Raw genomic sequence first — 25,715 nt, forward strand, 5'->3', positions numbered from 1 at the left:
CAAGATGCTCAAAAAAAATAAGACACCTCAGGACCTTCCCCCACAAAAAGTATTATTTTACTCTGAAGAAATGAGATATTAGTAACTGATTTATTTGTATGATCTATCTATAGGCCTACATCCAAATGGAGTCTTCTCTTCTCTAGCATATAAACAGGTTACCTTACCTGATATTTGCTGTCTTTCTGCTTCCTACACCTAAAGAAACAACAAAAACTTGGCACCATTATTGGTTTGTGCTTCAATAAGCTCAATTTTTTCCTCCAGGATAAAAATCCATGGAGCAAAGAGACTGAATTTTTTTTACATAACTGAACTGTTCATCTCTCAACTGTCACTTGGAATTCTGACTGCTGGGTAGGAAGGGGTTAAAGAAAGGTGGAAATGAAAGAAATTTAAATTATGCCAATCTTTATCTCTTCCTTCACTAGCAATAAAAATGACCAGAGGCAAAACCAAAGAGCTGGTTCTCTGGTCTGCTAAGATCAGAGACAGAAGTCACAATGACAACCAAAAACATAACATCACAGTCATATGCTTTCTAGACTATTTAAAAAAAAAAAGCTTTTGGAACAAGGAGAAAAATTCTAAGAATTACCAAAGAGCAAATCTTAAAAGATGAGTTTCCCCTCTTATCAAATAATTCTTTTAAATAAATTTTAAAATGTGGCTATGAAATTCTGTTCTGTAGACTCTTCTTCATAAAACTGTTCTTCATAAAAAAAAGAATCCATCTCATGCTAAAAGTTATGTTAACAGAATATTTTAAAATACACAGGGCTTCCCTGGTGGCACAGTGGTTGAGAGTCCGCCTGCCGATGCAGGGGACACGGGTTCGTGCCCTGGTCTGGGAAGATCCCACATGCTGCAGAGCGGCTGGGCCCGTGAGCCATGGCCACTGAGCCTGCACGTCCGGAGCCTGTGCTCCGCAACGGGAGAGGCCACAACAGTGAGAGGCCCACATACCACCAAAAAAACCAAAAACAAACCAAAAAAAACACACAGAAGTTTTATAATAGACAGAAGGCTGATTCAATAAGAAAGAAATTAAAACAACAAGATTCTGTTGTATAACACAGGGAATTATATTCAATATCCTGTAATAAACCATAATGGAAAACAATATGAAAAAGAATACATATAAAAATCACTTTACTGTACACCAGAAACACAATTGTAAATCAACTATACTTCAATTAAAAAAAATTTTTTTAATAAAATACAATTCAAACCCCCCCCCATAAAAGAAAGAAACTAGAGGAAACTAGGCAATTCTTAGCCTATCATGTTACCTTAAGGAGACAAAAAAAAAAATTAAGGCTAATGGTTTTACTCTTGTCTAATGACGAAGAATATCATTTTTAGTATAGAATAATAAAAGTGAAAAGAAAAGATCCAGGTACTCTGTTTAAAACTAAGAATTACCAGCACCTTTAATACTGGAATTCTAGGGTAGATTCAGAAGTTTCTAGGCATTTATTTTACTTCCCATGAAGTGAATTTTAGACAGTTTAAAACTTTATATATTGAAATAGGTGTTCCAGAATCTCTGATAACCAACTCTAAAAAAGGACTACGTTCTGCTTTTCTGGGTAAGAATTAACACAGCCAAAAATATCTATCATATTTTATCTAATCCAAGTCACCAATGTTGCATCTCACAACTGGCAAAATGTTTACATAACACTAAAAATTAAAGATGCCTTCAATTAAACTGTAACCAGAGACTAAGATACATCCAGACTTCAGAGATAATAAACTAAGGAGAAAAAAAATCTTACAGTTGATGAAATATCTTATCTGTTAAAAGCTGTATAACAACAAAAGGAAATAGGAATAAGATTTAAGAATAAAACTTTAATATCATTTGAGTATTACACTGGCATGAAGTCATGTCCATGCACTAAACATAATTTATTCAGCATTTTCTCCTCTATTACCTTTAGTTTGAAAGGGTAAAGCATATACAAAGTTTATGCAAAGCACTTAAATACCATATTTGGCGGGGAGGAAAACAAATAATGGATTAATTCTTGACAAGTAAACAGATGTTCACAAAATACTTCTAAAATATTTCCACAACATTTGGCACAGCTACTTACACCAATTCAATACGTGCACAGATGTGAATTTTAAAATAAAAAAGAAAACATGCATCTGCTAAAGGAAGTGCTATATCATTTGCAATAACTTACACTTCAGCTTCTAATAAAATGTGTCAAAATTTAACAGTAGTAGAGAAACATGCCTTCATTTTAATGTGTCATATAATATGAAGTGTTTCTAGAATATTTGTAAAAACTGGAATTTGAAGAATTATTTAGAAGAGTATGAAGGCAACTCTTAGGAACAGCCACAGAACAGACATCACCTGGGGCTCGAGTTTATGGAGCCATGCTTATACAGGCTGCTACAGTTCTGATGGCTTGCTATAAATACAGAAAGAAGTATGATGGCAATAGAGGGTGGAGATGAGATGGAAAAAAATAAATATTCTAAAGGAAAGGAATTAAAGCTTAAGATGTCTGCTATATGCAAAGGACTAGTCTACTCAACTATACATAAACTCCCCGATTTAAATCTAACAAGCTTATAATGTAAATAAAATCTCAATGTAGAAGACCTGGAATGAGAGGTCTTAGAAAGGTTAAGCAATTTGATCAACATCACTGCTTTTAAGTGCTGGCAGTAGGTTTCAAACCCATTCTCTTTTTAAGAATCCACACTGCTTTACAGAAAAAAGTGAGGCTCCAAAAGTCTGACTATTATCCTGAGAGCCAAATGCATCAAAATGACTTAAAGAAATTATTTTTATGCATCCTATTAAACTTTTTTTTGGAAAATGCTATAAACAGCATTAGCTTCTTCTCAAGAAGAGAAATTAAATTTTCCTTAATTTAGAGGCTTGATTAGCACAAGATGACTAGAAATATGCAATTAAAAGACATATCTACACTTAAACAAAATTTCTAAAATTGAACGATTTGATTACTACTTAAGAAGAATCAGACCTTGTTATCTATTGGGTATTTCTAATTTATAATTCATGAAAAGCCTTACCTGTTCAGAAACAAGAGTCTGTAGCTTCTGAACTTCTAATTGTAATGCTTTGTTTTGGTCATTTAGAATCTAAAGGAAAGAATCTCAATTTACTGTTTTATTAAGAAAAAGTAAGAAAGCAACCATCTGAATGTTTTTTAAAAAATCAAAGCCATATTACTATAAGTACTTATAAAGTGACAGGTGAATTATATACTGACCTAAAAATGCAAATCTCATGAGGCTCCATTTTTCAGTTTCAATGAACATATTTCCAGAGAACAGGAATACAGTAACAGTATAATGTACATATACAATGATCTATAAAAGGCTGTTTCTACTAAGCCCCCCTAATTCAGTCATGTGGTTTATCCCAAACAGTGTTAAACACTGTGCTTAGAACCCTTACATGTGTATTTCAAAGAGTTTAATTGTTTGTGCCAATGAATTCTGGGAAACCCTGCTTTCTAAGTGAGTACTTAAAGGATTCCTATTAAGCAAAAAATAATAATAATAATAAATAAAATTAAATTTTTTAAAAAAAGCAAATCTTACTGCATGCAGAGATGTACCCTGGCAATCAGAATGCTTTACAATAATACTCAAGCTATTTGGCCAATGACCAGAAACTAGCACAACACCAACAATGGAGGCAAATAAAACCATCTCAAACTACCAAATGAAAACTGTAAAGAAAAGGCTGGGGCAAAACAAGTATCAAAAGTCTACTATAAAGACAGGTTAAGTCAAAATAATCAAAGCAAAAAGTCTATGATAAAATTGTTCATGTAAGTCCCCAAATAAACTATAGAAACACTGTTTCAGAGTGATCACATACAAAAAAGTAGTATTTCTACATTCACTTTAACTGAAAATTATGCAAGGTTGTTCAAAGAAAGCTGAGTTGACAAGTTTAATTACACACCTTAAATTCTTCCATTTTGTTTGAAATTTCACATTGTAGCTGCTCTTCAAGCAATCTTATTTTATCATCCTTAACGTGAATACTATGAGAAAAAAAAAAACTTCATATATACAGAAAGCTTACATAAATTATGTGCACAACTATCAGCTATAAGCAGCAATGTCTTCTGCAATTACACTTGAACATAAATGTATGAATGGCCCACGTACACCAATACTTTAATCACCTTTTTTGCATCTTCTCCAGTTCATGTGCAGCAGCAGCCTGTGTTAGAAATGAGATGAGAAATGTATCATTTCTCAGGAAGCACTCAAACCTATTCTTTTACTTATTTTTACATATTAAAGTTATATTTTCATATATTTAGAGTAAATAGTTAAATCAACAGCATACATTACAGTAATATTTTTTGCTGTCCAGTATTTTGTACTTCTTTCTCACTGTTCAACTTTTATCCTAGTAAAAGGTATATCCTTTTCTGATTAAATGGCAGAAGGCTAAAACAAATCAGCACATCGTAAGTGTTATAACCGAGTTCTCTGATAACTCAGTGATCAATTTCTTGGATCAAACATTAATTTCAACATGAATATAGTAACATTTAGGTGAGTTGTGAGAGTCATGGTCAAACAGAAGAGGGTTTTAACAACACACCATGCAGCCAAACACAAGTAACCATTATGTCTACTATCTACATAAGTAAAACTAAGCCTTGTAATATCAATGAAAATAAGTGTAAACAAACTATAATTCTAAGGTAAATGCTCTTAAAAGCAATAAAGATCTACCTGTTCATTTGCTAGGGCCTGTAATTTTTGCACTTCAGCTTTTAATAAGAAATTCATATTCTGTATATCCTAGAACAAGAAGGAAAAATAGTATTAGAAGTATTTAATATTAAATTTGAAGTTTTGTAATGTATCTCTTCTACCTAAGCAAAGGTCTCAAAGCAAAGGTCTCAAATTACAATTTCTTAAGTCAGAAAGAAAACCAACAACTTCTGTTATTTAACATATTTCCCAAATTATTATGAATAATAAATATCATGTGAGAAAAGGCCTTTGAACTTCTCCTCTTAGAGGGCTAAAGAGGATTTTGTAGTTTGGAAAAGAGGTAACACACTTTTCAAATGAATTCAAATGAATTCTATCTAGAGTATTTTCCAGTCTTCACAGACACTCATACTAATTACAAGATCAGGGTAATTCAATGACTATAAAATAGTGTAGCCATTTATAAGAATTATTTTACCTTAAGTTCCTCCTCTTTACTTGCTAAATGATCATGTTCATTTGCTAAAGAATCTTCAGTCTGTTTTATCTGCTTATCCTTTTCTGCAATCCTTTAACAGGAAACAGATTTGTACATTCAATAAACATTTAGAAGTCAAGTCACAAATCAAAGGATTAGAAGCCTCAAATATGGTCATCCTTACTTAAGTAGTTTTTCACGTAACTGTAACTTCCATTTCTATAGACCATATCAGTTTAGTAGTATCTGTCACATGCATTACTACAACTCCTTAAAATACATACCCCTATTTTAAAACTTGAGGTCAAAGAAGTTAAATAATTTAAGCTCACAAGCCCGGCAATCTGAAAAACAGATTCCAGGTCTTCTGAACTTAAGTGATCCATGTCTATGCAAACTATACAATACACACCAAAAAAAAGAACTTCATTTTGGGCATACCACCATATAGTTAGATACAGAGTAGCTACCACCTACTTATTAGACACAAAAACTAACTTCCACTAATCTCAAATCACAATAATCTCTTCCACATAACTGCTAAAGCCCAAAGGGAAAAAAGCTTCCCCAACTCTTTTTAGGACAAAGACATAAAAACACAGAATACATAATGCTTAGGGGTAGAAGAGCAAAATCTGCTCCAAATCTACTTGAGAGTATTTTTTGAACAACTTAGAACGTAAAGTCAATCATAAGTGTAGAATCTAACAGCTATCAGTTAGTGGTGACTAAGCAATTTTAAGAGAAATATAGAAAGGCAGGCTTACACTTTATGTAACTCTTCTGCTAGAGCTGAAGCTATCAGTTAGTGGTGACTAAGCAATTTTAAGAGAAATATAGAAAGGCAGGCTTACACTTTATGTAACTCTTCTGCTAGAGCTGAAGCGGATGTCTAAGAAAGAAAAATAGTGTCAACATAAAAGCCCTTAAGAGAAAGTTTTAAAGTTGTACAATAATCATCATAATAAAGCTTTAAAAATTAAAAGAAATAAATGTATATAAAGTTAAGGAAGTATCTGGCTCATGATGAATGTTTACTAAATAACAGCTAATATTCTGAAAGTAAATTTGATCCATAACAGCCAGTATTAGGGAATTACACATCATAAGACATTTTTAATAAAGTAAGTTGACAGGTCTGAAAACTATGTAACTGCCAAGAAACACATAAATAGGAAAAACAGCAGCAAAGGCTATTTTTCATTCATGTGCTTCTTTTCCTTAGTAACAATTTCCAATATTGAAATGATACCATTCATGATTAAGATAACAAGTCATTTGGTAATGCTCATGTTCATCTTTACTTTTCGAAAGGTACTTATAGCATTCTCTAAATATTAAGTTTCTGATAAATTTTCTAGAACTACCTCTCATCTATAACTTATGATCTCAATCCAATTTGAGTTAATAATTTACATATACACATACATCCATATACACACACCCTTTCCTATGTTATATAATTCTTTCCCAATTAATTTTAGACTGTAGTTTCTATAAAGAAAACAATTAGAAAAGAAAAAAATGGTTGCAACCTCAAAGTTTTGGGATTTTCAACTTGCCTGAACGTTAAAAACTTTTTAATGTTAAAACTACTTTTTGCACAGAAAATTACTTCTATTCTAAGCTATTACTTCTCCTACAAACAACTTTTAGAATTTTAAAGTTGAAAAACTGAAACTGAAATTCACAGTATGGATATTATGGAAACAAGCTAAGTACTTGCAAGTTTCTTCTCTTCTTAATGTTATATTATTTATATTCTAAAGGCTATATATCTATATCTATCTATCTACCTATCTATCATGTTACGTAAGAATGATGCCAAAGAATAACAGGTTTTACAATACCACCTAGAAAACTTTGGAAGGTTTCACACTCAAACTATACTTTAGTATAAATTTAAAAATGATTCTTTGGCATATATAACCTGAGAGCTATGGTTAACATACTGCTAACACCTGAGGGTATACAAAGTTTTCCCTTATGGCTAGTCAATATTTAGTGAATACTTCTAAAACATAAACTATCATTCTTGACACCTGTTTTCTGACAGGATGGTAATCAACATTTTTTTCCTCCTAAAGTTAAAAACTCTCTAACCCACCTTCCCATTAGTCAGATTTGGATTTCTTCCGTAGTGTTTTCTTACAGCACTATACGTAGTTATCAGAGTGCTTAGCATTTAGGATCATCCAGTTGATTCACTGACTGGTCACCCAACTACTAATCCAATGCACAGCACTCAACAGGCACTCAGATTATTTACACAGCTAGGAAGCTATTAGTAATGACAAGCAATAAGAAAGCACCATTACCTGGGCTGCTATCTGGGAATGGAATTGTTGTATTTGAGCTTTTAAAGCCTCATTCTGCTCCAAAATATCCTTTCATAAAGAGCAACCAAAAAGGAGAGGGAAAAGTGTGCTGTTAAATATACCAATGTATATGAACAAAATGAGTTACAGGTACATCTGTTTACCTTTAAAAAGGCACTCTTAGATTCCAAAAGGCATCATTTTAAACAATGATTAGGCATTCTATTCTGAGAGCTAATTTACAAAGCAGAAATTAAGAATACATTGTACTGTTCCTAATCTAATACAAAATGCATAAGACTGTGGGTGAAGGCATCTTCAAGCACATATTCAGACCATATTGTGACAACTGCTTGAAGATTAAATTAGAATTATTCATCCGCACTCCAAAATTAGGATAAGATAGGCTACCCTCTCTCTTCTACACAAGACACATCCAACCACTGCCCATCTTTATTTTTTTTAAAGAGGGAAAATTAGATACCTGAACTTGCATTTGTAGAGACTCTTCTTTGTTCACCCTTTTTTGCTCCGATTCCATTAACTGCATTAGCCTTTGCTCCAACTGCTGTTTTGATACCAAGGTATCTGTAAGCTTACTATGCAGACTCTGTACTTCATTTTCTTTGGCCACAAATTTACTCTGTAAATCTAACAAAACATTGCATTTTACAAAGGTCTCTTCCTTGGCCTGGTTACTGCTACTTGTCGTTAGTGTAGGCACTGCCTCCTCTAGAATACTCCCCTTGAATCTCTCCTCTGCTTCCTACATATGGCTCCCTTGAGCAGTCTATGCTTACCTTTTTCATAGCACCTGACACACTGTACTAATTCACTTCCTCTCCCAGAGAGTGAGCTTTTTGAGATCAGAGATTGCCTTTTCTCTATACCCAGAGCTGTGCCCAAGGCTTGACACAAAATACTTAATCAATAAATGTGTTAAATGAATGGCACATGGATGTTTAAAACTCTTATATCATTTCTCGCAAGCGTTCTTAATTTCCCCAAAGATGCTTTAGTAAGTTATTTAGTGAATTTCTTGTCAATTCCCTGTACTCTCATACCTGGAGTACAGAGAAGGATGCTGAAAGCTGACAAATGTCCTGGTGTAAGATGAAATAAAACTTTTCTACCTGTTTCTCTTCTTAGCAATAACCCCAAAACAATAAAGAAAATGAGAAACAAAAACAAACTGTCTTTGATGCAATCAGAAAATAATGTAACTCCAAATCACAAGAAATTAAGATAAAATAAATGGAGAGATGATCACTAACTTGGCAGAGATGAGGAAGGGAAAAGTAAAAGCTCAGGAAATAGAGATACCAGGTATCATGAGAGTTGCCTCCCCGCCCTGTAACATAAACAATTCCAAAAGAGGGGAGGAAAATAAACAAAAACACATTACACTACCACCAAGGATAGAGAGGCAAACACAGAGAAGAAGAGAAAATGTGTATGTGTGTCTGTATTATACAGTTTTAAGAAAAGTAAGATGTTCCTTCCATAACAAGACACTAATAACAGAATGGAACACAACTCAAAAAAGAACTCCTGAAAATTAAACACAAAATGGTAATATCTAGCATTAGAATCAGGAGAGCATATTTCTTACCAATAATAGGAAAAGTTAAAATACTGAATTAATACCTTCAATATTCTGTGCAGAAAATTATTTCCAATCTAGAACTCTACAACCAGTCAAACTACCAATCAAGCATGAAGGTAGAAAGAATAAAAACATTTTCAGATACTCAACGCCTCAACAAATGTACTTCAAGACATACTCTTATGAAGCAACTAAAAGATATGCTGTTAAATGAGGGAGGAAAGCAAGAAAGATGGCAGTGACATAGGATCCAGAAAACAGGGTAGAGAGACTAAAGGGAGAAGAAGACAGCATTTGAGCCAACCTAGAAAGCAACAAGTACTGGAGCAGGAAGACTGAGGACTCCTAAGACATATATATTCCCAGGAAAAACTGGTAACTTCTCCAGTATCTAATATGTTTAGAGGCTGTTGGAGAGAAGGGTGTTAAGGAGTTTAACCTTAGGTAAAATTTGAAACAATAAAACAAAGATCAAGCAAGTTAAAAACATAAAACAATAATTAGCTTCAGGAAATTTAAAAATGTTGCTCAAGAAAAGAACTGCAATTTTATTTATCTTGGCTCAGCACTGAGTTACACAGTCATAATGATGTTAAAATCAAATAGTGGTACAATCTAAAGTACGGAGAACCATATACGGAGGATGAGGGGAAGGTAGAAGGAATGGTGTGGGAGTATTAAGCCCTTATTTTCTATAATAAAAAGTCAACAGATGCCTATCAAAAGGAGAGCAATATAAGTAGAAATAATATGCTTATTTGGAAATATGACAGAAAACACTAAAAGCAAAAGTAACATCTTCAGGTCAGAGTAAGGTGTTACTGTTTATAGTTATATAATTTATAGATAGTTACATATAGTTTATAGTTACAATTGTTTTGGCAAAATTCTTATGTGCTTTCATGAAATATAAAATATTAATTAAAAAATAAGTTAATATACCTTCAAACATTTTAGATATATTTAAATATTGAACCAAAGGGTAATACCTAGTAGTGAAAAAAATCAGAGGAAACCAAAGGTCTAAAGAGCCAAAACTCTATGATCTAGCCTTGTGTTTGGAACTATATTTTACTAGCTCTCCACCACTTTCATGGAAAGAAGGGGAGTAGTGGAAACAGAGATAAAACACACTAATACAAGCTCCATTATTTCCTAAATGAATTCATCAAATTAAGAATAAGTAGTGAAAGTCAGCATTTAAGTAGGCAGTTTTAAGTCAACTACTTGGGGACTTCCCTGGTGGCACAGTGGTTAAGAATCTCCCTGCCAATGCAGGGGACACGGGTTTGACCCCTGGCCTGGGAAGATCCCACATGCCGTGGAGCAACTAAGCCCATGTGCCACAACTATTGAGCCCACGCACCACAGCTACTGAAGCCCACGCACCCTAGAGCCCGCACGCCACAACTACTGAGCCCACACGCTGCAACTACTGAAGCCCACGCACCACAACTACTGAGCCCGCATGCTGCAACTACTGAAGTCCAGACGCCTAGAGCCCATGCTCCGCAACAAGAGAAGCTACCACAATGAAGAGTAGCCCCCGCTTGCTACAACTAGAGAAAGCCTGTGTGCAGCAACGAAGACCCAACGCAGCCAAAAATAATTAAGTCAACTACTTGGAATAGTAATGCTCTTGCTGTTTTTCTCTTCACAATATAGGAATAAGTCCTTCTTAGAAAAAAAAAAAATTAAATGAAGAATTGATCAAGGAACCAGAGGGAATAACTACAGAAGGGGAACATGCACAGGTTCCCATTACCCTATTTATTGACTATCACTTAATGCCTCAGAAAACACTAGTAGAGAGCTTATTTTTAAAACCCTAAGAAATGTTAAAGAAATAAAAGTACTCTGAAAGTGTAAAAGCTATTTTTATTGACCTATAACCAAAATGCCAATTTACACTGTCTTCACATATGGAGAGGGGAGGAAATTTTACCCAGAATTACATACTAAATTTAAAAGAATACCGCTTCCCCTTACCTTGCTGAGCTGCTTCATGCTCTGCTGTTCTCTTCCTGATATAGCTCTGGACTTCTTCCCACCTTCTCTCAGCTTCTTGCAGTTGAACCTGGAGAAAGGACAAGTCAGCACAAATACAGAATTCCAATTTAACAGAAAAAAAGCATCCTTTATCTTTACTGTTGTGACATAAAACTGTTTATTCCAACAACGAATCACTAGTCTCCTACATTTTAATAAGATAGGCAGATGTGCTCAGCCTGATAATATGCACAGATATTATCAGCCACTGCCGTTCTACCCTCCAATACACAGGATTTACAGATTGGAGATTATTTCAGAAACTCAATATTTGTGCTGGTGGATCAATATAGCTACTACTATGGATATACCTGACCCACTTTGCTCTGATCAGCTTTCCACTGATCTTCCTTCAGCTGATAGGCTTTCAAAAGGATAGTATCTTTATTGCTAAATTTCAGTGGGCACCTAAAATTCTTATTTTTAGGTATAGCATAACACTTCAATTATGACTATAATATTTAATGTCATTTATCTACTTATCCATATCCATAGAGCACAAACTTCCATATTTATAAATGCTACCAGCAAACATACCAGCAAGACAATATTTACTGAAAGAAAGGACAACTATATCACTCTCTTACAGGGACCCATGAAAACTTCAAGAAAACAAAAATTATGCTATTTTCTGCATTCAATTATTCTCAAAGCCCTTTTAACCCCTACTACTCTAGAACTGGTATTAAGCTATATTGATTTTATCAATGACCTAGGTAGGAGTCTGTCAGATATATTTAACTTACAGAAATTGAACTATATATGTTCAATAAATCCTCTCCCCAGTAAAAGGAGGAACAGACAATTCTACTCGTCACTCTACTCAATGTACACAGGCTAAAAAGTGAAGAGAAATGAGTCCAGTCCTCTCTCTCAGTCAGCCGGAGCAACCCCATGCATGTCTTCCTAGTATAAGCATCTCAAGACACCAAGTGCCATTCTAGTGTCTAAAGAAACAGTGTGTGATTTTTTTCCCACTATGGCTCAAGTGAAAGCAACTGGAGCACTACTTCATCTCGTGCTAAAGGAAAGGAAAATCATCTATTCCAATGCTGGAATAAAAATAGGCTCTACTAAACTTACTGAGAAATCCAGTAAGCGATGGATAAGCGATGTTGAAGGTGATTTTAATTACCTATCAAAAATTTGATTTTTGCCTTACACATGTAGACCCTAACCTCCATATACATAAGATGAAATTCTACTGTTTATGCCTGTCAATCAGCTAATTTCAATTTTCATATCTTCAAAAAGTCTTTAACTTCAAACTCAAGCCTATATTCAATTCTTTCATTAGTGTATACGTTTCTATACAGGCAGAGCACTAAGACTACAAGTCCCATTAAGCCCCAAACTACACTTCTCAAAGCTATATACACTTTAAGGTCATTGAATGGAATACCTACATTATTTATGAAATGATAAAGGTAGGAATATATCACCTTCAACTGAGTAACTGCCTGCTCAGCATTCTTCTTTTGGACTTCCTCTTGCTGTAGCTTTCCTGTTTTCTCAGTCAGCTCATTCACCAACCTAGCATAATCCTGGCGCAGTTTATTTAGTTCAGCAGACTGCCTGAAAATAGTAACTGGATTAGGAACCTTCCATTACTACAAAACACATATAAAGAGTAAACAAAATATATTTTATATGAGTTATGCTGAGTTAGTAATTCCACTTATAGCTAAATGAAAATGAATGCTATAAGTGACTAGTAATAATGAAGTTTGGTTGAGTGTAATCTCTGAATCATTCTGATGACAATAACACAAATACTAAAATTACTATTAAATAATCAAGAAAAAGAGATGACCATACACCATGAGCACGAATCAACAGTGTCACCCTCAAATCAGTGTTCTGAAAATCTATTAAAATCAACCAGTCAGAATATTCATTCTATGTAACCATGCTACTAGTCTTCTCTTGGACTGTTTGTCAAAGTACAGCCCAGAGCCAACTAAATCACTATCACAAGGAATGTGTCTTGACATGCAGATTCCAGGATTCCACATCTCAGAGCCAATAAATCATAATCTTATAAGAGTAAGACCCAAGAATATGATTTTTAGCTAACATGCCAGATGTTCTTCAGAATAATGAAGTTTGAGAACTACTGTTAAATGGAATAGAAGGTTTAAAACTTGTAAATTCAGTCTCATAAATTTATAAACTGTTCCACTGGTGGCACTAGTGTTTATCATACAGTTTAGCTGAAGAGGTTCTTCAAATGTAAGAGGATAGTTTTAGAAAATTCATTTTAGAAACGTGTAAAAAATGAAAGTCTAACCAATTATTATCAAACACCATTTTGGTGACTGAAGAAAATACTCTACCATTCAATGAAAATACTCTGCCGTTCTATTAAAAGTAAAGCATTTGCAAACATACTTGCTTTCCAGTTGGTTTGTAGTGTTGCTGACAGCATCTCTCAGTATGCCGTTTTCCTGCTTCAAATGAGCTATCTCTGCCTCCATCTGCTCACGAACTTGCTGGAACTAAAATTATTTTACACACATAAGATTTAGAAAACAATGATTGCCAAAGCTAACTTCGAAGAGAATTTATTATGATGAGAATGTAAAAAGCATCAATAGAATGAAGTCTGGATATCCTTTTCAAATAAATATAAACAAATTTAAAGGATAAATTTTGATAGTGACAAATACAAAGTAAACATAAGCTGCCACAGCATTCAAGAATGCAAGTAGATGCCAGCTGCTATCATAGGCAAAATAAATACACTGAGATGCTGTTTTAGAACTAAAAGATGTTTTAGAACTCTTTCCTACACAACAGACTCACAGAGAATATGTCAATGTTGTGTTAGCAATATTTTAATGAAAGATTTTAGTAATCAAAAGTTTAAAAACTGAAAACATGTTCAAAACATTTACATTAAGTTACAAATTGAGCCATAGCCAAATAGATGGCAAATTCACTACACAAAAATCTACTTGCTAAAATATCTGGCTTCTTGTTTTTTATTTCAGAATTACAGAATCAAAAGACAACACTGAATCTTATATCCCCACATCCTCAATTTAGTATGTGAAATAATCTTAATAATTTTTAGTAAACCTATTCAATTAAGAGAAAATCAAGACTACGTTTCTACTTTTCAGAGAACTTATCATATGTAATCTATATCCTGGCCTCTATGAGCAATCAAGTTGAAAAAAAGAATCACCTCAACACCCTTAACCTTCAATAAAACATGTTACATGTATCCCACTCATTTTCAAATGAACAGTAAGTCAGAATTCAGAAGAAAAAAGATCACACAAGGCCAGGAAAATCAGTTCTTCAATAACCTGGTTAATGGGAAAGAATATTTCAAATGGCTGGGGCCTCGGAAGATGGAGGATTGAGCCAAATTAGAGCATCAAAGTAGTAGATGCAGTAAGAACCTGAGAAGAGATTCATTCACTTCTTTATTGCCATTAGTGGTATTTCCACAGAAAAAACTGGAACTTCAAGAGCAGTAAATTTTTCAGCAGACTACCAATGTGATCAAAGTAATATTTTGCTAAGAAAAATCTGGTACTAATTACACATATCAGAAAGGAAATGAGAGACCTATTAAGGTGTTATAATTATGCTAGTATGAAATAATAAACTAGGGTCATATCTAAAAACTGAACACAAGAATAACTAGAAATAAAGTATCTTTAAGATTGCAGAACAAATTATAGATTGGGCAAGGGAGAGAGAAGTCAAAGATTCAAGCATAAGGATAATAATACCTCAAAACATTAGAAAATAAAAACAACCTGACCAAAAGCAAGAGTTTGATTTTAGACATACGTTAATTTTGAGGTGACGACAAACACTTTCAAATTGAAGCATCAGCCAGCAATGTAAACAATTTCAAAAAGAAATCACCGGTCCACAAAGTTCAATTAGAAGGAGTGTTAGAAACCCACCTGACAAGCAGACTGCACCATGTTTTTCAAAACAACAACAAAAATCACTGGTCCAGACCTAACCGAAATCATGAAAATGGATAACACTGTAAAAATAGGCAGTATGCACTGAACCTTCTAAAATGTTGAAAGAAAACAGGTGAAAATAAGGACCAGAGAGAATGTCACTTAGGCCAAAACCATTATCACTTTTCCTCTCTTCACCACTCCATGATCAAGCCCTATCTACTATCTCTTTTTTATCAAACTCATCCCCTCATTATCAGTGTCTGACTTAAGGTTCTTATTCTCTGACTTGGATTCCTGCAAAAGCCTTTCAACTATCCCTGTTCCACTCTCCACACTGCTGCCACTCTCCATACTATACCAGAGTCATAATTTAAAATACTAACATAATCACACTGTTGGGTTGCTTAAACTCCTTCACTTGGCTCCCCAGTCTTCTGGAATATAAGGCCCTTTAAGATAAGACCTCTATCTATTTCTCTAAGTCTTTCCAGTCCTGATTCCCAAATACCACAACTCTTACTGTATTTCTCACAAACCATTATCACTAGATGACCTACACTGAAAACACCTGGAGTGCACTCATTAAAAAGCACGATCCTGGGCCCCAAAAGAGACCTACCGAACCATCATCTCGTGGGATGGGAAGGAATTCCACCAAGTAATAAGTCTCATACCCAGCGCCCATTTGTTCACTCGCTTTCCTGACAATGCCTAATTGTTTCAAAAGATTCAACACGGTCTGCTTCTCATTTCTAAAGTCTTCTTCCCACCTTCTCTTCCCCACCTCTCATCTGCACTGTTCCAAAGCACCTGATGCTTACCTCTACTGTAACTGTGTATTTACTTGTCAGCTTCCAGCCTCCCCAAAAGTTGCTTACTTAAGGACAGGGAGCCAGTTTAATTAGCCATTTGTACCAAAGCCCAACCCAGGGCACTTAAAAGTTTGCTAATTAAATGAATACAAATATTTAATTTTGTATTCAAAGAATGAAAATATACCTTCATCTGCATCTGTTGAGTCTCTTGGTAACTGACATGCATTTTGTTTTGAAACACATTATGTTCCTTTTCTAATGCTCCAATCCGATCTTTCATCCTTGCTATAACAACATTGCTTCTTTCTTTCTCTGCCATCATTTCCTAGAAGAGTAAATCAGAAAAAAAATATGAAAAACTTGTTATTTAAAAAAATAAGAACAAGACTTTACTAAGAAGAAAACAACATCAGCAAAAATGACATCAGTAAAACAATCATGAATTCTTTTTTTAAAATAAATTTATTTATTTATTTTTGGCTGTGTTGAGTCTTCATTGTTGCACGCAGGCTTCCTCTAGTTGCAGCGAGTGGGGGCTACTCTTCATTGCAGTGTGCGGGCTTCTCACTGCCGTGGCTTTTCTTGTTGTGGAACACAGGCTCTAGGCACACAGGCTTCAGTAGTTGTGGCACACAGGCTCAGTAGTTGTGGCTCATGGGCTCTAGAGCGCAGGCTCAGTAGTTGTGGTACAGAGACTTAGTTCCTCCACGGCATGTGGGATCTTCCCAGACCAGGGCTTGAACCCATGTCCCCTGCATTGGCAGGTGGATTCTTAACCACTGTTCCACCAGGGAAGCCTAATCTTGAATTGTGAATAAGTACGTGCTTAAAAAGCAAGGTCAAAGGTTTTAAAAAAAAAAAATTTGTCTTCTGCATCTTACCTGCTCTTTACACTAATTCCCTTCATAAACACTTAGCTGCTCTGTTTACTCATATTTCAAATGCACTTTCTGGTTTAAGAGTTAAAGACTTGAACATGGAATAAAATCCTACATTCTAACTTGATTATAAGAAAGAACATTTTTAAAGCAAAACAAGGTAATTCTTCATTATTTCCAGGTACCAGCTCTCTTTTAGGGTACAGAATAGGCCCCCAGGAAAAAAAGAGCTGAGAAAAAATGTCTCCATCCTAAGGTAAGAGATAAGGATAATATATATTTATAGCAGAATAGGGAAAGTAAAACTCAGAAAGTTATATTATCTTCCCAAGTCAAACATTAAAAGGGTAATTTCATTTTGAGTTGCAAGTATTGTGAACTCCTAGGATAAATATTAACTATTAAAGTGCAAGAAAGTCAAGCAACTTTAAAGTTATCTGCAGGTATGATCAGTCCATTTTCCCTGCTCTAAGAAACTGTTTGACAAACTTTAAGATTTTCATTTAACTAATGGTTTGCCCGTAAGAGTTCATTTACATTTGCAAATTGTTTTACTGATGTACATAATACATTTAGGAAAAAAGTATACACATCTTAAGTATACAGCTCAATGAGTTACACATAAGTAGTTTCTCTTTTTAATTTTTAAAATAATCAGAAAACTACAGCTACAGAAAACTACAGTAAAGTTTCTATTCTTAAGGAAACACTTATTTTAGCAACAACTTTGATTAATCTTAATCAAACGCAGCCAAAAATAAAATAAATTTTTTTAAAAAATCAATCTGACCAAGTTTTCCACTGACTTTTTTTTATTTACCTCAAATTCACAGAAAAGATTTTATATTCAAATGAGGCCATTCTCATAATGTCATCAAGTAGCTACCTGAACAACAGTGAAATAAACCTCATTTAGTCTACTGTATTTAACACCTAAAAGGAGAAACAAGCACTTCGGGCAAAATGAGACCACATTTACTACAGAATTTCAATTATGTTCTAAGTCTACATGATTTTTTAAAATATAACTGACATAGATTATATTAGTTTCAAGTATACAATATGATTCAATACTCGCATTTATTGCTAAATCATCACCACACAAACTTTTTTTCTCGTTATGAGAACTTAAGATTTACTCTCGTAGTAACTTTCAAATATACAACACAGTATTAATAACTATATTCACCATGCTGTACGTTACATCCCTTGGACCTATTTATTTTATAACTGGAAGTTTGTATTTTTACACTTGTTTAAAGGCCTTTTTTTTTAAAACCTCTCCAAGAAAAAGGGATTTAAAGAACTTCACTGATTAAAAATATATCACAAAAACCTTCATGAATAAACCACCTATGTAAGAGTTTCACATTTGTCCCATAAATTGGATTTAAACAAGATCACACCAAGTTTTGTGCTTCTATAGAATAATTCTAGGTCAGAACCAGTTGAAACATGCTCCCAATGTCCACAGGCTTCCATTATTCAGAAATTAGTATACCTATAAGTACTGCTATTTTAAATTCACAATTCAACTGTAGGCTATAATAACATGAAAGAATGAGACCCCATCACCACCACCACCTAAATTCTAAAAGAAAATTACTTTCACGTGGTAGAAATCTACTGCACAAATAAGTCAGGAATTATGGACAATTTCTAAAATCCTTCATTGTATCTGATTTAGAAAGTATAACCCTTAAATACAAGAATGTCTTCACCTGGGTTAACTGCTTACACCGATCCTTCATAGCAGCAGCATCTTCCTTCAGAGCAGTAAGTAACTTGTCTTTTTCTTGAAGCTGATGTACAAGTGCAGTCAACTCTCCTTTATTTGACTACAATTGAGAAATCAATACAAAATTAGTTAATAGTAAACATCGGCTAATGAAAATTATGAAAATGAACTATCTGATATCAAGTGTTCTTAGGCCAATGCAGAGTTCAGTATTACATATAAAGTAGAATAACTGCCAAACACTGCTCAGTGAAATATCATTCAGGAAAATCACTGTATCATTACATATTCTGATGCATAAAATAGGACACATATCAATCAAGAAACAGATTTTTACAAAGAATTATGACTTCCATTTTTAAACACAAAATCAAGACAGTTATCTCTCCCTTCTCCTCCTAAAAGATGAAAAGAGGGGTATGAAATGAAATGCAAACTGAATCAAAATAAAACAAACATCTGTAATGTCAAAGCATAATATCAGGAAAGACTTCCTAAAGCAGTGGAGATCAAACAGATGCTCAACAACCTTGTCAAAATATACCCAAGACTACAGAGGTGCCATGGGTACATAGTTCTCTGAAGTTGACAGGAATATACTGAAAGGTAAAACCAACAATCCCCCATTTGACATCAGGAACAAGCACAAATATCGAAGGTAGGAATTTTCTTGGTAGGAGGTCTTAAGAAGCAGAAGTAGGAAAGAAGAAGAAATCATACAGGTAAACTTTATTCAAAGAGAGCAGCTAATCAGTGAGGCAGAGTTAAGAGAGATCCTCTACAGTGAGACCCTCTGTAGTGAACTCTTATATGAGAAAAAGGAAAGGCTAAAAGAACTCATTTTCTCACATAGCAGAAGGAGAACAGCTGGCCTTAGCCATTCATTATCAATCTCTAGCCACAGAGATGATCCAAGAGAAACACCCCTTACTGGAAGAGGAGTATTAATGAAATAAAAATAAAACAAGGTCTATGTAAGATATGAGAAAAAAGGAAGGAAAGCAATAAGAAAATCCAAATGCCAAGTGGAGAAAAATCACCATAAAAAGATTGTCAAGAACGGACAAAAACTGTGATTAAAAAAAATATAACACTATGACTTTCGAAAGTGTAACATTGCAACGATTTCTAGAAAAGCAAGAGCAAAGAACAGAGCTCACAAGAAATAATTCAGAGGAAAGATAAGACCACAGAAAGAGATGAAATATGAGCTGGCAAAGCCCAAAGTAGAAGTAAAAGTAACACCATCTCAGAAATACAATCCAATTAGAAGTAGCAAACAGAAAAAGACATGTTGCTGAAAACACAAGAGAAGTAAATAAAAATAAGAGGAAATAAACCAAAGCTTTATTTTTTTTAGGACAAAAATATGAAAGATAAAGACAATAGGCAAGGAAGATCCAACTTATGCTTAATTGATATCCATTATTTCAATTCTTCTAAGGGACACTGAATCTCATGATTGAAAAGACATGCTTTGCCCAAGGGAATACTGATAGAAGAGACAATTCAAAGTCACATTATAGCAAAATTACCATGACTTCAAAGAAGCTGAATCCCTTGATGTTTGTACAGTAGGGTGGACACTGGAAAGTCCAATAAATAATAAAAACTTAGTTGATTACCCAAAGGATGTTTTCATTGTGAGAGTGTATTCTGACAAAAATACATGAAAAGAATGCAAATTCAGGGGACTTCCCTGGTGGTCCAGTGGTTAAGACTCTGGGCTCCCAATGCAGGGGGCACGGGTTTGACCCCTGGTTGGGGAACTAAGATCCCACATGCCACGTAGCAGAGCCTTAAAAAAAACAAAACAAAACAAAACAAAACTCAGGCTGGTCTCAGACTTCTATCCAGTGATAGGAATGTAGAGAATGGTAAAACAAGCATGACAAATTCTCAAGGAAAGAAAGTACAACCCAGAAAAATTATACCCCACCAAATTATCATTCAAGTACAAAGACAATAAAGCAGCATTTTAACTTGCCAGAATTTGGGAAATACAGGTTCCATAAGCCCTTCTTGAAAAAATTCCACAAAAAAAAAGAATTCAGCCAACCAAGAGATGAATACAGAAGCTTATGACAAAAGAACTGGTATCAAGATTTGAACCCAGCATTAAACTACAGAATTAAGACTGAAACAAACATAAAAATTATAGTCACAAAGTATCTGATAAACAAATGCTACAATTAACAAAAGTAGAGAGGGAAGGAAGAGAGAAGGTAGGAAAAATTTTAAATAAACTTCCTTCTGTTATACAACATGGGGCCAAAATAGTAACTTAGAGTTGGAAAAAAACCACATAATTGAGGCAAGTACATTTAAAGGCCAACAAGAAGAAATTAATAATCAACTAAAACTATCAAATACATTTTTTTGCCTTTCTATTTTTTATTAATTGGGTATAGTTGATTTACACTGTCGTATTAGTTTCTGCTGTACACTGAAGTGAATCAACTATATGTATACATATATCCCCTCCCTCTTTGACCTCCCTCCCAGCTCCCACCATGCCACCCCTCTAGGTCACCACAGAGCACTGAGCTGAGCTCCCTGTGCTATACAGCAGGTTCCCACTAGCTATCTAAGTACTCTACATGGTAGAGTACTAATGTCAACCCTGATCTCCCAATTCAACCCACCCACACCTTCCCCCACTGTGTCCACACATCCATTTTCTACATGTGCATCTCTATTCCTGCCCTGCAAAATGGTTCATCTGTACCATTTTTCTAGATTCCACATATATGTGTTAATACACAATTCAAATACATTTTAAATGTTTTCTTACTAGTAATCACATTGAGTTAACATTTTTGAGCAATTATTTTATGCTAGGAACTCTAAGGTAATACCTTATTATCATTCCCATTTTAGAGATGGGGAAACTGAGACACCGAGGTTAAGTAACTTATCTAAAGCCACAAAGCTCAAAGTGGCAGAGTCCAGATTTGAATCCAGGAAATCTGACCCTAGAGCCCAGGATCTTAACCTACACTCTAAATATAAAACAGAAGTATCTTACAGCTTAAACACAAAGGCATGTTTACATACACATAGAACATAACATCTCCTCTCCGACTCTGCAAAAGCCCTCTAGCTTTTACTGTTTTCCCCTTCCCATCTAAGCTTATTCAAAGTGGATACTGTCACCTTTCCTATTCATTCATCACTTATTTATAGTCTAGTACTCCAATGAAACTGCTTTCACTAAGGATATCAAATCCATTTTTTCAATCCTTATTCTCCTTGATTGCTCTAAAGCATGTCAATGCTGATTTTTCCTGCCACCCCTGAACTCTCTACCCTCCCTAAGCATCTGTGATTCTACTGTCTCCTGCTGTTTCTCCTCTCGGTATATTCTGTGGTGGCTTTCCCTGACCTTTAAATGTTGGTGCTTCTCAAGGTTCATTCCTGAACTTTCTTACCACTCTCCACATCCTCTCTGGACTAACATATATCCACTATATGTACTGGTGATAGTTGATTACTTTCCGAAATTACTCCCAATGCAATATATTTTCAACTCCAGAGAACTATATATTCAACTGTGAAATAATTATATCCACTTAAATGCTCCAAAGGATGCCTAAAACTTCCTAAATATTTTCATAATCCTCTACTCTCTCTTCCTTTGCAAAGTGCTCATGAATACCATTGTCACCACAATCTATCCAGTTACTCCAGAACAAAAACAGGCATTCATTCTAGACTCTTCTCTAGCCACCATATCTAATTGGTCAGCAAGTCCTCTAACTCCTCTATCTCTATCCTACATCTATGCTTGTATTCCTGCATTTATCTTCCCCCTTTCTCTGAAATGGTCTTTATTAGGTGTGGGGATTCATCTACATCCTGGACCGTGAAATCTATTAAAAGGTCTGACCAAGAATCAATTTCCATGGCAGGAAAAGGGAGAAATTAAATTTACCTAGTCTTTCCCTGATAAGAGTGGATCTACAAGGGCACCGAGTCCCTGAAGATAAGAATAGAACCACACCATAAGAAACACAGAACAAGATTTTAATCGAAAGCCAAAGGTTCCAAGGAAAAGGGAAAAATGTAAAGTTTCAACATATTTACTCTATTTCAAAATGTTATCTTTAAATGTTCCCAACTTCCTCCTTGGCCTGCCTAATATAGCTATCAAGGGGAGTCTGATTTACCACCCAACCTCTAGAGTTCAAAGCTGTCTCAAGCAATAAAATGACTACTCTTGCATCCATAAACCACCACCTTAGTCAGAAGAGAAACACTTGAAGCAATTAATTTTAAAAAGCAGTAATTTCAAACAGGTAGTAACTAAATTCAGCTGGAGACTTTTCCCTGTAAGAAGATTTTCCCAATCCTCACAAATAACCAGGAACCCTTTTAAGATATACACTTACCCAATTAAAGTAAATCAAAGGATAAACTGTTCAATCAAGAACTTCAAGAACGTTCCTTGCTAATCAAACGTTGTATCCAAAGTCATAGTTATCACAATTACTCTGATGATCCTTGAACACACTGTTTACTCTGAGCCACTGCTGGCAACACATGGAGACTGTCCAACAAGCATACTACGTTGTAAAATGCCACAGATTTGTAAAATATGTTGTCAACAGATACTTGGAAGTATGGACAGACATATGCCATGATAATGCTATATGACAAAAAAAATTCAGATGGTTATGAGAAAGAGAGAAGAGAATAATTTAGACTAGGAATTCAGATTAGCCTTATATGAGGAAATGATATTTAAATGGAAACCAGATGGAGGAAATAACCAAGGTAAGAAGTTAGAGGGTAGGGGCTTGGGGGTTTTAGGACAGTCCAGACAGAAGAGAATATTTGGTTTAATTAATGAAGGGATGAGGAAAATGCCATGAAATCAGGATATAGAGAGAGACAGACATAGGCCTTAAAAGGAATCTGGATTTTGTTTTAAGTACAAAGAGAAAGGCACCAAAGGGTTTTTAAAGCAGTGAGTAACATAACCTGATTTACCTCTTAAAGGCTGCCTTGCAGTTGTGTAGAAAAAACAGACTAGAAGGTTACAAGGAAATGCAGAAACATCAACTAGGAGAATACTGAAGGTAATCAAATGAGAAGTGATGGTTTGGACTAGGATGGTCTGTAAGAATAAATGGGAGAGATTCAAGACGGTGGAGTAGTAGGAGGACGTGAAGTTCATCTCTCCACGGATGCATAAGGAATACATCTATAAATGCAACAGTTCTCACAGAACACCGGCTGAAGACTAGCAGAAGATCCTGGACACCGGACAAGACTATAAAGATCCCTGCATAACTGGGTAGGAGGGCAAATAGAAGGGAGAAGGAGGAGGAGAGGAAGCCAGATGCGACCTGCATCCCAGAGAGTGGGGGGAGGCTGAAGCAGAGGAGAGAGTCCCAAATTCGGGGAAACCTCCCCTCCAACAGAGAAATCAACTGGGACAGAAGAAAACCATTTGAGGCTGTTGGAAGAGGGTGAAGCGGCCAATAGGTGGCAGATGGGACACAGTGAGAAATACACAGAGAGTCCGTACTGCGGCCCTACATGCCCTGGACTGGGACATGTGTTCACAGGTGTGCAGGGGGGCTGGGAGCTGGAGCACAGGGGACTGGAAAACAGGCCCGGAGCGAGAATTGCTGTTGGCTGTGGGGAGACGGACTGAGGGGACGGGAGGGAGGAAATCTGCAGCAGGGAATAACTACAGAGGAAGACTGGACTGCCATGGAAGCAGGGCGCTACTGCTGAGTTACACACAGGGGGACAAGCCACTCTTGCAGCCTCTCTCTCCCCTCACGCCAGTGCCTGTTGACGACAATAAAAGAAGCCCTCTCAGGGATGGCCCTTGCACGCCTGTTGCTGGGCGCCAAAAAAAGCCCGGCCAGGGCTGGCCCTGACATGCCGTACACTAGGTGCCAGAAAAGACCCTCACTAGGGCCGTATCTCTTGTGCCTGTGGCTGACAGCTCCCCTGCGCATTTGGCACCATCAGGGCTCCCGCGATCCAAGCAGTCATACCACCTCTGCGCTCTGTCCTCACTGGAGCAGACCCAAGATCTCCAAGGCAGCCTCAGGACCAGACTCTGTGGGTGGACCACACACAGAGGTGGGGATAAAACCAAAGCTGAACCCCAGGGATGGGGCAACTAAGGAAGAAGACCGAAAACCTTTCCATCCACTGTATAAGCTGCAGATTAAATCCCCACGATCAGCTAGGTAGACCCTGCGTCTACGGAATATCTGAGTAGACAATGAGTGTTCCCACAAATGAAAATGGTCTAGCTCTGACAGCTGTGGACGTTGGGGACAAGCACATGCAAGAACTGGGTCAGATCAGAGTCTGAGTGGTCTTCACAGGGCCCACAACAGGTCCAGAGACCAGCCCAGAGGCAGAGGAGAGCTTCTTGGGGAGGCGGAGGTAGGCTATGGCTCATGGAGTGCACAAAGACACTTTCAGCTGAGACCCCAGGGAAACATAATTATTACTATTAATTTTATTATGTTTTGATTCATTCTGTTGTTGGTTCTGGCTTTTTTGTTGTTGGGTTTCTTTTCTTTCTTTTTTTTTGGTTATAGGTTTTTTTTCTTTATTTAGTCTTTTGACATCTTCATGTTCTATAACATATTTTTTATTTTTTTTTAATTAAGCTTCTATTTTTACTTTGCTTTTCTGTTGTTCTGTGCTCTTTTCCTGTGTATTTTTCTTCTTTTTCTTTAATACTTTTAAAATTTCCATTTCTACTTTACTTTTCTGTTATCCTGTGTTTTTTCCCTTTCTATTTTATTATTTTTTTAAATTCATTTTTATCAGTTTGTTCTGTTTCCTTACTTTATTCTTCAGTTGGCACACTGCTTTGGTTTTGTTAATAGGTTTTCTGTTTTTGTTAGTTTTGATTCTCATTGTCTGATTTCGTTTTTGAGTTCTTCTGTTTCTCTGGTTGTTCCCTTGTTTTTGTTTCACATGGTTCTGTTTTGTTTCTTTTGTGTGTATGTTTCCTTGTTTCTGTTTTTGTTTGATTTTACTTTCTACCATTTTTCTAGGGTTTTATTAGTCTTTCCTTTTTTGTTTTTTTTTTTTAAATCCCCTTTATTGAGGGATGAGCAACTTGCAGGGTCTTGGTTCCTGGATTGGAAGTCGGGCCTGAGGCTCTGGGGTAGGAGCACG

General features: G+C 35.6%; 1 protein-coding gene across 23 annotated transcripts in view; it reads right to left on the reverse strand.

The window, feature by feature from the left end:
* Positions 1–25,715, reverse strand: part of KTN1 (kinectin 1) — a 134,764-nt gene that overhangs the window by 45,476 nt on the left and 63,573 nt on the right. For all 23 annotated transcript variants that reach the window (XR_010839548.1, XR_010839545.1, XR_010839547.1 and 20 more), the window contains 13 exons: positions 18,538–18,654; positions 16,123–16,263; positions 13,580–13,686; positions 12,631–12,763; positions 11,129–11,216; positions 8,018–8,184; positions 7,534–7,602; positions 6,070–6,107; positions 5,216–5,306; positions 4,753–4,821; positions 4,191–4,228; positions 3,965–4,046; positions 3,061–3,129 (listed from right to left, as the gene is read on the reverse strand). Coding sequence is in view for 15 of the 23 variants with exons in the window: in XM_067028439.1 (XP_066884540.1) it covers positions 3,061–3,129; positions 3,965–4,046; positions 4,191–4,228; positions 4,753–4,821; positions 5,216–5,306; positions 6,070–6,107; positions 7,534–7,602; positions 8,018–8,184; positions 11,129–11,216; positions 12,631–12,763; positions 13,580–13,686; positions 16,123–16,263; positions 18,538–18,654 (1,209 nt within the window). In the remaining 8 variants the exon portion in view is untranslated. The remainder of the gene's footprint in view (positions 1–3,060; positions 3,130–3,964; positions 4,047–4,190; positions 4,229–4,752; positions 4,822–5,215; positions 5,307–6,069; positions 6,108–7,533; positions 7,603–8,017; positions 8,185–11,128; positions 11,217–12,630; positions 12,764–13,579; positions 13,687–16,122; positions 16,264–18,537; positions 18,655–25,715) is intronic.

This window comes from Kogia breviceps, chromosome 3, assembly GCF_026419965.1.
Source record: "Kogia breviceps isolate mKogBre1 chromosome 3, mKogBre1 haplotype 1, whole genome shotgun sequence".
Lineage (NCBI taxonomy): Eukaryota > Metazoa > Chordata > Mammalia > Artiodactyla > Physeteridae > Kogia > Kogia breviceps.